The sequence below is a fragment of the Sciurus carolinensis genome, chromosome 5 (assembly GCF_902686445.1).
Source record: "Sciurus carolinensis chromosome 5, mSciCar1.2, whole genome shotgun sequence".
NCBI lineage: Eukaryota > Metazoa > Chordata > Mammalia > Rodentia > Sciuridae > Sciurus > Sciurus carolinensis.
Window position 1 is genome coordinate 127,482,664 of NC_062217.1, and position 14,281 is coordinate 127,496,944.

The following is a 14,281-nucleotide window of genomic DNA, read 5'->3' on the forward strand; positions in this document are numbered from 1 at the left end:
GGTGTAGAGTCTGAAGATCTAAATTGTGGGCCTCAACTTCAGCATTTAAGAGGTCTTTCTTTTATTTGTCTGGAAACCAAGTGTCGTCCATGACCCCGTCTATTAGGGGTCAGAGATGGTGATGGCGGCAGGGTCTTGGGAGCCGGTGGGGAAGGGAGGTGCCAGCGTATGGCTCAAACCAGCTGCAGGCAGTCCTAGGTTTTGACAAGCTAGAGGCAGGGGAAACCAACATTTCTTCTGTGTGAAGATGGCAAAAAAAGGAGAACTAGCTTGAGATCACATGACTGAGGTTAGACCATCCTTGCTTCTCAAGGGCCCATCACACGCTACCTATTTCTTTACAGGCCTGCTTGCTGGAGGCTTCTGTAGCAGCCTATGGCCCTCTGGTCATGATGTGGCCCTGCTGGGCATGACGCAGATGGTAGCAGCTCCTCCTCTCTCCCAGTACCCCTTACATTCTTTTTTATATTTTTATTTTTATAGACTGCATTTTCATTCATTGTACACAAATGGGGTCCATCATTTCCTCTTTATGGTTGTGCACGATGTAGATTCATACCATTCATGTAATCATACATGAACATAGGGTAATGATGTCTGTCTCATGCCACCATTTTTCACACCCCCTCCCTCTCATTTCCCTCTATGTAATCTAAAGCTCCTCCATTCACTCTTACCCCCATCCCCCTCCCCCATTATATAGCATCATCCACTTATCAGTGAAAACATTCGGCCTTTGGTTTTGGGGGACTAGCTTATTCCCCTTACATTCTTGAGCAGGACCCAGTGTCCTTGGAGAGGTAAGGTCGGTTTGCACTTGCAGTTGGGAAGACAAGCACATGACTGCTGTCCTCCCACAAGTTTGCCTTCATCAGAGAGAGAGAGAGAGAGAGAGAGAGAGAGAGAGAGAGAGAGAGAGAGAGAGGAGACAAGAGCAACTCCAAGGAACCTAGGGACTTTGCCACCACCATACCCTATAACCCCCCAGCCACGTGACTGCTACGAAGACACAAAAAAACACTCCTTGTTTAGAACACAAATACATAAATTTTTAATCTGCGAAAAATACAAAAATGAAACCATGTACAAGTTATGTACAAACCCTTTTTACAAGACGAGAGAGTTATCACTGGTTGTTACAGATGACAGAGTTGGGCAGGTCATTTCAGAGCACCGGCATTTATTCTCTTCTCCAGTTCCTGTTCAGTCCTAGGAACGCATCATAACCACAATGTCACGCCAACAATCCAAGTGTGAAAGACAGATGAATGAGCCGCGCTCTTTTTCCTTAATGAACCCGTGGGCCGACCTCTGCTTATGTGCCTTTTTTTTTTTTTTCCTCCTTTGTCCCCTGCAGAAACCTTGAGTGCAGGGTTTGGTGTTAAGTGGGGGGAAATTTCCTGTTGGTGTCTGGGTGGTGGGCTGTGGGCCAGAAACTTTAGGCAGGATGTAACTGTGCCGCCTGGGAGTGGAACTTTTTAAATTAGGATTTCCAGGCAGATCTTGGTTTACATTTGAAATGTTGCAGGTTCTGGTCAAAACACGCGTTCAGCGGAAGGAAGGGGAGGTGAATGAGTCGCTCTGGGGCAGCAAGGCTCTGGTTTAGTGGAGAAGCGGGGCTTGGTCCCCTTGTTAGCAGGGCTCCCTTCCTTGTGACTGCCTTCTCGTGTTGACCCTGAATCCCTCGTGAAGGAAGCTCTGGGGTCTCTGGCAGGCCTGTGTGCTGCGTAGGTAGGTTTCTATCTGCGACTCTAAACAGTGGGCCAGCGGTGCTTCCTGAGGCAGGCCCTGGAGAGCTCTGGTGTCCCTTTCATCCCCGTTTCTGCTGAAGAGCAAGGTAGAAGAGAACGGGAAACACAGAGGTCCTCAAGGGGATAAACCAAGGGGAGGAAATCCTTGTAAATTTAAATTCTACCTAGAAATAAGGTCATTTTTCACCAGGCCAAAACATGTCTCCTTATATTCCCAGTCCAGAAAAGCCATCAAAGCAAGGTGATTGTAGTGTTTGTCTCAAGGTCCCTGAAACCGAAGCTGCCAGTGTGCACTCTGCAATGAGGGACGAGGAGCAATGAAATAACATGAGCAGAAAATGAAAGAAGCGTTGCCTCAAGATCCCTCTGCTTTGAGTCCTCCAGAAAACAGTGCCAACGACCAAGGCGTCCTGTGCTCCCTTCATTTCTAAGATGCCCAGGGTAACCCAGAGTGGCCAGCTGTCTGCCTATCCAAGCCGGGCTCGGTGACAGGCTCTGGAGATAAAGGCAAACCAGCAAAGCCCCTGCTTCCTGCAAGGGAGTCCCTTACATCTGAGGCACCATCTCCAAAACCCTCATCTCTGACCTCACAAATGACCCATCCTCTCTTTCTTAGAATTTTTCTCTCTTATTTCCTATTTCCCTGGTACTTGAGTACCGCAAATCTCTTATCCCCAAAACATCTATTTATTTTGCTCTTTTTAGCCCCTAAAGTTATGGTTTAACCTCCCAACAGTTCTACCAACTGATCTTCTAAACCTACACTTTATCTTCTGGAGAATTCATCCAGACTCCTCATGTTTCGAGCTCTATAAGCATGTGGCTTCCACATCTGGGGGTCGGCGGCAACCTCCTCTCAGCTGCGCCTTCTCCACCCTCTGCCTGTGGGGTCTTCCCTATGGACCGCTCTCTGCCCCTTCTGCTCTGGATACACACAGCACATTTCCCAGATGTCTGCACTGGATCACGCCCCTTGCAGTCTTCTTTTCTTCCTAGACCTCTGCATGGCCCTGCCCTTAAGGTCAGAATGAAGCATCACCTTTACAAAGAAACTTTTCTAGACCAGCAGCCTTTGCATCAACACCCAGCTCTGCAACCCCAGCCAAGCTCCCTCAGCCATTATGACCCATGACCATTATTCACTGCTCACTGTTCTCACATTCAAAAAGTATTTATAGAACACCTGCTTCATGCAACAAGCTCTTCTTCATATATGTGTGCCTTGTGCTCCCAGTTAGGCAGGCGTGCTCTCTTTCTCTAAAAGTTTTATCCAGCAAAGAGCGCCCAGTGGCTGCTCAACAAATCTCCATTAGCCATTACTGAGTAACATCACCTCTACTACCACACATCAGACGGTCTGTCTTCAGGTCTAGAATGCTGTCTCTCTACTGACCTAACTCCTAAGTCCCTTGATGATTCAGAAAGCCCTTATTGCTGGACCACTTTGTACCATAGCACGTCTCCCTTGTTTAAACTCCTGCCATTACCGAAAGGTGGTGCTGTCTGTCTCTAAGGGCTCTGTATGTTTCTGGTTTGGGTTGAATTATAAGATTACTGATAGCAAGACCTATAATGCAATCATCCTGCTATCCTGTTCCATTCTTCTTTCAAATATTTACTGAGTGGCTAACTGGTTACTGAGCAATGGCTACCTGATTACTTGGCAGGATGTTTTAATACCAGGAATTCATACCTGGCAGTTCTAGACTAGTAATTATGTTCTACAATTTGTTGTTGGCCTATCTCATGTTCTTATAATAGTAATGCCCAGAAAATAGTATAATTGGAAGGTGAATTTTAAAAAAAATCTAAAAACCTACTCCTTCCCTTTAATTTACTCCATAGATCTGTGGCTGACATTCTAGTAATTAAATAGTGCAGGATGTCTGTGACAGGGAGCAAGGCATGTGAGGAAGGCAGGAGCTGCACATGGCGAGTGGGGAGCATGGATACACAGCCCTTAGGACTTCATGCTGCTGAGGAAATGTTCAGAAACAGAGTCTGCACTTCCACCATGATGTCCAGAAAGAACCAACCTCTAAACTTTCAGTCTAAAAAAAAATGCACGGACTCTTTGTTTAAAATATTTAGGGGCTTTCTGTAACTTTTTAAATCAACTCTAAACTTTTTAGCTTGACCCTTGGACTACTAGCTCCTCCCAATAGACAAAATGGTCCACATAGTAGTTTTGAAATCACATTCCTACGAATGCACTGTAGCCCAGTGAGCCCTTCTTTCTGGAAAGCACTCATAATCCACATCTTCCCAGTCCTGTCTCCCATATCTTATTGAAAAACCTCCAAAATCCATCAAACTTTATATTCCTCTGCATTCTCCCAGGCCCCCCAGGTCAATACAACCTCTTCTTCCTTTCAACTCTAAGTTCTGGTTCTTGGCAGCATGTGTGTGCCCTTAGCTCAGGGTACCATAAAATGCTACTTGTACCTCTTTCATTATGTTCTTTCTTCCCAGTTCTTTAATGTGTGTTCTAAATTTCCCCTTTAGATAAAGAGTCTTAGGCCCATTTTCATGTTAGGAGTAAACAAAATTAAATGTTTAAAATGGGTCTTAGGCCCATGTTTATGCTAAAATTAAAAGGGGAAGCTCTGGAAAGATAGTCTAACTCAGAATTCTTTCTCTAGTCTAGCCATGTGGACTACAAAATCATGGAACTTCCAACGATGGTGGGGCGAAAGGGCTTGCTACCTTTGAGCACAGAAAATGTTAAAACAAGTTTGCCAGAAGGATGACAAAGTAGACTCTGTAGTCTCTTGAGAAATAAAATTTAAAATTTCTCTGCATTGTCTTATTTCATGACAATATTGAAATTATTCACAACTGTACTGCATGGGCAGCAAGCAATCAGGATGAACTCCACTTCAATAATCAACATGGCCACACTAATACAAATCAGCTGGAAATCATGTCTAACTACTACTCTCTCATAACTAAAGTCAAAGGACCTCATCCCTTCATTTGGTGATCATGGGATGGATATAAATGTTGAATCATCTCTGCTTGATAGAAGAAAAATGCCCTTTGGAACACAAGGTGAAGAGAAGAGGAGTAGAGAGATCTTTTATCAGGAAGTTTAAAAGTGAATTCTCTGTTCTAAAGAAAGTGGGTCAAGGGGCTGGGATTGTGGATCAGTGGTGGAGCACTTGCTAGCACATGTGAGGCACTGGGTTCGATCCTCAGTACCACATAAAAATAAATTAATAAAATAAAGTCATTGTGTCCATCTACAACTAAAAAATATTTTTTTTTAAAAAGTGGGTCAAGCCCTAAGCAGTGAGCACTTTTCAAGGGCCTTGTGATTGGTGGCTTTACCACCATTCCAATTGCAACATATAGGAACAGAATAGAAAATGGACAGATTCTGTACTGGAATTCAATGTCCAAGTTGAACATGTGTCAAGTGACTTGCATCCCAATTTATTGAATAATCTTTTTCTCCCTTTCTACCTTTCTTCCTCCTCCTTTTTTAGCCCTTCCTTCTTTCAGTGAGTTTCTCTTTGATGATAAAAGTGATAGATCAAAATTACATCTATAAAGTAGAAAAGAAATGGTTGGGGTATTAATGAAAAAAATCAGATAAAAGAGGAAATGAAATGAGGAGTAAGATTGATTACTTCCTGAATCAAGGTGGTGAGGGAACACCTAAATGGGATTAATGGCAGGAATCAGAGGAGCCTCGAGTCTGTAACTTCATCCTGGACATTGGAGATGAGACATGGGTTAGAGATGAGAGAATTAACTAAAGCTTGGCCTTGAACCTAGGGAAAGGGAAGGTAGTGTTAATATTGAGAATATAACCCTAGAAACAGACAGAACAACTGGATTAATGAAATTCAGGTGCATTCAAACTTAGTATTTTGTATCTTGAATCTAACAATCTTCCAAACTGAAAAGCATAGGAATGAACCTGACTAGCCTATGTCCAGAGCAGAAAATATACTCTACCTTCATATCAGGAATACAACATGGATAATATAGCTGGATGGACCATTTTTTCCAGTCCTGGACAAGATCGTCTCCAAGGGACTGGCTAAGGACAGACAGCCGCTCCTACGATCCCACTTCTACTTTAGATCCTGTCCTCTCAGATCTGGAGGGGCCTTGGAGCCATCTCTATGAATTACCTTCATTGTAAGGTCACTGAGACTTGGGGAGTTTAAAACACATTTTCAAAGTTCATAGCTAGTTGTTTGCAGATGTTGCTCTTGAACCCTGAGACTATCAGTAGGGCACATTTGCTTCCCACATGAAAATAACCCTAATGTCATATGGATTCTTATTTGCCCCTTTCTAACCCCAACCAAGCAGCTATAATTCCTTGTTTATTTGGAGTATTCCATTAGTTTATTTTTATAAAATGTCTTAAGATGCCACAATCTTAGGAGGAGAGAGTTCCTGAGTGTTCTCCAACATGCATTAGTCACACTTTTATTTAATGTGTTTTATATTGGTTCAAAGCAATATTCTCATATATAAAATTACTTAGAAAAAATAATTTTTTGTTCTCAATGATAAAGGTGATGCTGGTGCTGATGAACTTCTAAGTAGGTTTTCTGCCTTGTAAACAGCCTGTTGATAAGTCTGGCTACAAAGAACCCAAGTAGCATTAGTTTGTGAAAATGGCTTTTCTGGAACCTTGAACTGGGATGGGAGACCAGAGCCTTCTAGCGTAGACTATGCCAAAGAAGACCACCTCTGTTCTCAGGTGGATGTAGGTGAGAAGACAGTCTTTCATAGCAGGGATGGTTGAGGACTGCTCAGGGACATAGAGCTCAACACACATATAAGTCAGAAAGCTCTGGTATTCCCTTGAGCACCCCAGTGACCGTACAGATTTTATTTTTGTTTCCATTTCACTTTCAACTTACCAGGTGCCAATTTTCGTCAGAGGGGCAGCTACCTAGTGATTTTGCATACCTCTTTGTAAAAGAAATGCATGATTTTGCTTTCTGGTTTAGTATAATTCATTATCCAAAGGCAAAACAGCATGAGCTTATTGCTCTCCGTTAGAAGAAAATGGATTTCTACCAACTTGGTTTTTGGAGGATGCTTGATGAACCAGGGAGCCCTTCACAGCAGGAAGCTATTTTGGCCATTATGTGTATTTTTTAAAGTTTAAATTCAAATCTCTACACATAAAGGGACTTGACTTGGTGTGGAGTTTACACTTCTGTTTCCAGCCTACCTAGGTATGAAAGGACACAGGTGAGGGGATTGCATAAGATTCTTTCAGTGGTCACTGATGCCCGCCCTAGGAGACCAATGAGCCATAGCACATTCAGAGGTGGTGATCAGCAACACAGGTGAAATAGAGCCCACTATGGTTCATGAAGGAAAGAAGAGCCTGCACGATGCGAATGTCCTAAGGTGACCCAAATGCAAAGATCATTATGTAAAAGAAGGCCTAGCTTTTAGGAAAGCCATCAATATCCGAGCAGGGGATTCTCCCCAGAAACATGTTTGACTTCTGTTGGAAACCAGGAAATGTTTATAAGCCTGGATATAGACTGTTGACATCATTGTAGTCTGCTGAGTAGACTAGTGATTGATTATAAGTAGTTTTTTAACAATCCAATTGGACGTACGTTATATTCACAATACTTTTATAGAACTAATTCTACGAAATGTGACAACAGAGTAACCACAGTCTGACAAGTCACTGCAGGACGATGCCTACGAGGTGGAAGCACAACTAGATTGGCTCTGCAGGGAGTGGACAGAGGTGGAAGCTCATTTTGCCTACGTTGGTAGTTGAAGTACTTGGTGGACTTGTTTTCATGTGATCTCATTGCTTTGCTCTGATCTGATTTGCACTACCATCACTAGGTACCACAGGGTCATGGCCTAAAGAGTTAATGGAATAGATATCATGGGGACCTTTTGGTTATTTTGGTTAAGTGTCCACTGTTTACATTTTTAAGAAAATGAAAATCACTATCACATTCATGCTTCTCCAGAAACCCTGATGAGCATCTCCAAGACTGATAATTTTGAAGTTGAAAGACTTGCTGAGTTGTTGGAACAAAACAGTGGTCAGGGCAACTAGACACTGAGCAGGCAAGTGACAGCAGAGCTCTGAGACACTGTGATTGCATCTGATGGCTAGAAAAATCTTTAGACCACCATTTGAAGTGGCCGATACATTTTATTTCATCGCTGGTAATTTTCAAAGGCCTTTTTCTAACAGTCTATATTAAGTACATTTGTTGCTTTTCTTGTTGTTGTTGTTGTTGTTGTTATTTTTTAAATTGTTTTAGCAAGTTTGTGTGTTTTGTCCTAGTAACTAAAATCTGGAAAGCCAATAGATTAAAATCTGGTCAAAAGTTGCCTCCTTGATCATGGAATTTTTCTGGCTTTTAAACAAAAACTCAGTGAGAGGAATGAGTGCCTCTGAGATTCTATTGCTGAAACTACTATTCATTGGTGTTTACAAACTTTCAGGCTAAAAGCTCTGAGTCTTAGAGTGGGGAGGGAAAGTTCACTGGATCCTCCCAAAGTTGAAATTACTTGCTCGTGTGGTTTGGAAATATGAAATGAGAAGCAGAACAACATGTTAAAGAGTCCCTGCCATTGAAACAAGCAACAGAGCCATGTCTTTAGTGAATCTCAACTTCCACATCCCAGGCAGGCCCAACCTTCCCAATATAATTGTCTGGCTAAATCTGATCTGAAAATCATAGAAAAGCTGCAAGAAGGTCTTCACTTCAAATATATGAACAGAGGGATGAGAAATACAGAACAAAAACTAAAACTACAAAAATTTTACTTTCAATTGTGAAAATAAATAAATTTCCATTTATTAAGAGCTGGTGTCAATGCAGATCAAAATACACACCCATCCAGGAGAGGAGTAGGTAGTTACCCGTCCTCTTTTGTCCTCGTTTTTGGATTTACTAAAATACATGTATACGCTGTTGACCATTTTAAAATTGTTTTAATAATCCATTCCCCTTAATCATAATTAATTGTGGTAATGACCATCATTCTCCTCAAAGAAAAAGAGAGAAAGAAGAGAAATAGGCATTAAGGAGTCTGGCCACTCATTCATTTTGATTTTGCATTGTTTAGATATAGGGAAGATATCCGACAATGGAAAAAAAAAGAAAAAATATATTTTCTTTCTAATAAATAAAAATAATTTAAAATGCTAGAGGCTATACATGACTATTTTAGTATGTTCATTTATAAATGAAATCATTTTCTTTTCCAAAAATACATGGAAGCAATATTCAAGGCAGACAAAGAGAAAGATCTGTCTACTTTATTTTCTCGCAATTCTTGCTTATCCTAACGTCTCCACCAGTGAGTCAGCATGTAGGAGGAAGAAAAGTCACATCACCATTTATGAAGTTTGTCAGGCTTTAAAAAAATAGTTCTGGTCTCCTGGGAGTCAACATTCATCTTCAACTTCTCTGATTGGAGGAATCAAGCTGCTTGTGGATTTATATTGGTTGATCTGGTTAGCCATGTGGGTACTCATGGGCTTGATTTGAATGTTTCTGGGATAGGCATTATCCGGTTCATCTGTAAACCATTTCTTTTCTGCTAAAGGGCAAAATGGATAGAGAACAAGAAGGAGAAATGAGAAGCTTAATTAGTCCTAGGGTAAAGCTTTTGGAAAGTTCATTGAAAAATGCAAAAGGTGATCAATAGAAGCTGCCAGTGAGTAATTGCTGAGAGAGACAGTGCGGTGTAGGGAGGACCCCAGGACCTGAAACATACCTCTGCTTCCTGTAGCAAGTGAGGAATAAGATGTGCCATTGGACTAGGAGCTACCATGCTTGGACCTCAGAGAATAAGGAGGGATTGGAAGATGAGCTGTGGCAATGTTCTCTGGAGTTACCTTAGTGGCCTGGAAAACTTTGGTGGGGAGGAGGTGCTGCATATATCAGATATTGTGTACAGACATCGTGCCTGAGGAAAGATCTGTCCGTCCATAGGATGGAGTAGAGGGATATTGTCCCTGCTGCAAAGTCAATGGTCTAGAATATTCTGCAGCATTACCTCTTCCCAGCCTTTACTTTGCTTTGCTTATAATAAACTGACAGAAAGGTATATGCCAGTTATACCCATTCTGTTTCTTTTGCAGTCACCTTTGGGGGTCTTTAATAAAACCCACAGAATTTGCTGGCCAATGAGAGCAAAACACCAGAACAGCAACCAGTGTTTTAAACAGTATTTTGAGATAGCTGTTATTTCAAGAATGAGAACTCTGTGTTGGTATAAAGTTATGAAAAGGATTCCAAGTGGCACTATCTTAACCGACTATAATAACCCAAGCTGTCAACAAGGGAGCTGGATGAAGTCTTGGCATTTCATTTCCACCCTGAGCACAGAAGTGTCTGAGAGAGACTGCTGAGTCAGGCTGTTCAGGGGCTGGGGTGAGAGGGAAAATGGCCTACCGTTCTCTTAGCAGGGCTGTGTAGTTTTACAAGACTCTACTCTCATCCCTGCCTCTTTCTAGGATTGAAATTTTCCGGGAAATTGGCCATGTGTATAGATAGGAAGGGACTGGGCAAACGGGACGTTCTAACTTGGGAATCACATGCTTCATTTCAGTGGCTTAGGGAAAGAAAAGGCGCACTCACTGCTATGGAGACAATGGTCTGTCCTATTTCCTTTTCTACCTATGGAATAATTCCTAACTGCCTTCTCAGGGGTCCTGGACTAACATGTCATTGAAAATGGATCCTGGCTTGGCGTGTGTGTGTGTGTGTGTGTGTGTGTGGTGTGTGTGTGTGTGTGTGTGTGTGTGTGTGTGTGTGTTTGGTTGATGGTTTATAAATTAAGCATCTATAATCACCTCGTGGTTACTCTGCTCACTTCTCTTTGGTCCACACTATTGGTATTTCCAGTGAGCTGAGCCCTGGGAGCGTCTCTGGAGCTGGGGTCTGCCTGGGTAAGAGCCTCTCTACCCTTTGTTCCGCAGCTCAGTTTACCTCTCAGGACACTTGCTACCTCTTGCATCGTTCTCCCCACACCCCCTCCTGCTCTGGCTCTCTCACCTATTATAATTAAGTTCACTTTGATTTGAACAGATTGGACGATAGGAATTCATAATGCTACATCCTCACAGTGAAGCTAACTGATTAAGTGCTTTAAATTATTCCCCCTGACAGAATGATAAAGTTACAATCTGTTCTGAGATGATCTACAGCTTGCCAGACTCCTACAGCTTCTTTCTACATTCATTTATCTTTTTGTCAAGCAGAGTTTTTTTTTTTTCCTAAGCTTCAATTCCATAGATCTTTTAAAGTCATCAGCACATCTGAATTATTAATGAGGCTTTAGAGGCAAGACTCCTGATGGGCTGGTTAAAAAAGGTTGTATAGAAATCCAGGACTGTGTACACATCAAAATAATTTCAGCTCCATTTAAAAAACCATTTAGTTCAAGTGTGACACAGATGAACCATTATGCATTTGTGGAAACCAATTTTTTGTGATCTACGATTAAACTAACCTTTCAGAGAAGAGTAAAGTGTGATGGTTATCATGTTTTAAAAGCATTGCCAGGCCTCTGGAACAATTTCAAACTATGACTTTTTCAAACGGTTTATGTGTAAAGATGATGTTGGAGTGAGTCTGGTGTTTGTGCTCTGTTTTCCTGAGCTGCCGTTGGCTGTGGCTATACTGTTCTGTGGAATGATTTTGCAAAGGGGATTTAGTGCTAGGTTGGACATGCCAGGTCGGAAGAGCGAACTCTGCTGATGGAAACGAGGAGGTCTTTTGGGTGAAAGACCTAAGACAGCTGCAATTTGCTGAAATTTTTACAACTACTGCAGAGAATAATTGTTCAGAATTTAGTCTTTGCAGTTCAATTCAAAGATGGCATTTTGGCCTTTCACCACAGAGAGAATATCAATTTCCTTCTGCTGTCTTGTAAGAAAGAGAGCATTATTTCTCCATTTAAGCTACTTCTCTCTTTCCCTTAAAAGTCTTGCCTACAAAATAAAATAAAATAAAATAAAATATAAGCAAAGTAGTCCCTGTGTTTGACCACCCTGCAGCCTCAGCACAAATAAAGGGTGAAATTCCCTTCCAGTCAAGGGGTGAATTTCTCATTATGCCTCAGAAATAGCCACTTCATTGGGGTGGTTCCTAAAACGTAAATGTGTGTGTGTTTAGATTCTTGGTTAGGAAGGATGCTGAGGAATTTGAAATCTACGAATACACTGAACATTTTACTAAAATGTCTGATGTCAAAGGACCTTTGTGAAGATGTGCCTCTTCCTCCAGAAGAGCTTCAGAAGAACACACATGGTGAGGGTTGTCAGCCACTCAGCTTCCATGGACAGTGCATGGAGTGTGACGATGGCAGCTTGGCTAATTGGATCTTCTAAAGAAGAAACTTTGCCTACAAAACTGTCCATAAGGAAGAGGACTCAGACGTGGAATTCAAGTAAGTTCTGACATGGTGTAGAATAAATCCAAATCCTGAGTTCTTCTCCACTCTCTACCTTGTCCCACATGCCAGAAATATCTCTGGGTGCTTTCTTTTCATCCCTAAGTTGAAAAGGGCAATTGACTGGTTACAAAGATCTCCTTACTGCCAGAGGAAAACAGTGCCATCTGTCCATAAGCTTCTTGAGGATGAGATGCATGATGTCATCACTCTCAGATCAACATGGGACCTGCCAGGAGCTCTCTCACAAGGTGGTTAGTGGAGTTAGGGAGGGAGTGGCATTTCCCAGTCAATGGCAAGTGAACTGGAATGACAAAATGAAGTTGGGAGAACAACTAAATTGGCAAAGGCCTTTGATGAAAAGATGCCTCAGAGGACACATGGTAATGGTCACCAACACCACCACTGGGAGATGTCACTTTTCCAGACTAGCTATGTCACAAGCTGTCTACCATGGGTACTCCATGAGGAGCTGGCAGGGAAATAGTGTCAGGAAGCAGGTGAAAGTCAAGTGGCCCTGGCTTTCGCATGAGCTAGCTGCATGTCTCTGAACAAGTTCTTGTGTTATTTATCTCAACATCATTTCTCTGCTGTAGAACAGGGTTAAGGATATAATCTTGTCAATATTATCATTTAGATCAATGGAGAGGTGTCCAAGCTATTACCACAGGTCCAGCTACGTGGGAAGTGAACGTGAGTTGCTAAGGCTATGAACATTATCAAGAATGTTAGCAACATGATATCACAGCGGCCAGCTTCATAGACTTTTGTGTCCTGCAGATTCGACACCTGTCCAGTGGAGAGTCTGGCAGCATCTACTCCTGGGTTGATAGAAAAGAGTGAACATGCTAATATGCATGAAGCGCCTGGTCTGTGACAATCACTAAGGCATCAGTTTTTGGCAGAAGGTTGGCATTAATGAGTACTGTCAGTGATGGAGGAGGATCTAAGGATGGATTGTGTCTTTTGGATGTGACACAAATGAAGCCTTCAGCAGAGGATCTGGGGTAGAGAAATATGGTATGCAAATTGGATGCTGGCCTGAAGAAGCACAGCCTGTGGTCACGGAGATGACACAGGAGGATTTGGTGGATTGTCTTCATTTGGAAGGTGAAGAAGAGAAAGGGGTAGCCTGTGTTATGTTGGAGAGTTCAGGGCTACAATCCTTCTGCAGTATCTCTGTCTCTGAAATATTGACTTTCAGGTGACAAACACCTGACCCGACCCAAGAGCCATCTCTACCTCCTATCTCTAGTGTCATCATTGAGATCTCAGGGTTTGGAGTAAGGTCAGTCCCTCCTACAGCCTTAGAACTATAGGTCCACCAAGAGCTGGAGGAGAGGGCTACGGAGAGGAAGGCTGAGCTGCTTGGGTCAGCAGCAGCAGAGAAAGACACAAACTGCACCGTGAACATTCTACTGGCTCTGGAGGTTGTCAGCGCTGTGGGATTTAGCCTTTTCACATAACTAATCCCCAGAGAAGACTGCAGAAAGAGGGAGACGATGGCACAGCAAAGGCATTTGGAATAATTGGCCCTCTCGTTGCTGTACCACAAGCTGGGGTTTAGAGAGCAAAGGTATGGAAGGAAAAGCTTCCATCTGGATGGAGCAACTGTAGAGAACTGTAAGGGCTAACAAGGCAGACCAACGTTCAAGGGCAGCGCTGTGAGGCTCTGCCTACCAAACCGACGACCCCCGCCTCCAGGCCCACCCACGCATATACCTCCTCTCCTCTACCTGGGCTGAACATGGCTATTTCACAGAGAGGAATATCATCTACCAGAATGAGAGCAGTTTCTGTTTATCTTACTTCTCTGCAATTGTTCACAATGACTCTATCTGTCTCTTTTAACTCAGAGTCTAATTCTGCCATGCACTGAGCAGAGCCAACTGCCCCCTCCTGACTCTCCTCTGTGGCCCTTGGTCCAGCAGAAACCCTGAGGGCAGACCCTTCACTCTTCCTTCTCAGGTGGCAGGGGATCATCCCTCTCACCAATAGTTGCAATGAATATGCCATCCCTGCCTGAGAGACAGTCAACCAGTTAGTGACAGGTGCCCACAGCTACTTCTTTATCATGTTATGACAAAGCAGGGATAGGCTGAAAGAAG

The 14,281-nt window shown here is 42.7% G+C and overlaps 1 protein-coding gene across 24 annotated transcripts in view; it reads right to left on the bottom strand.

The window, feature by feature from the left end:
- Positions 1 to 1,310: 1,310 nt before the first annotated feature.
- Positions 1,311 to 14,281, bottom strand: part of Kcnma1 (potassium calcium-activated channel subfamily M alpha 1) — a 723,575-nt gene continuing 710,604 nt past the window's right edge. For 7 of the 24 annotated variants that reach the window (XM_047552144.1, XM_047552160.1, XM_047552157.1 and 4 more), the window contains one exon: positions 9,150 to 9,311. In XM_047552144.1, the coding sequence (XP_047408100.1) occupies positions 9,290 to 9,311 (22 nt within the window). In that variant the 3' untranslated portion in view covers positions 9,150 to 9,289. Of the gene's footprint in view, positions 9,315 to 14,281 lie in introns of all 24 variants that reach the window. The other 17 variants (XM_047552140.1, XM_047552148.1, XM_047552146.1 and 14 more) reach the window with 3 other exon arrangements.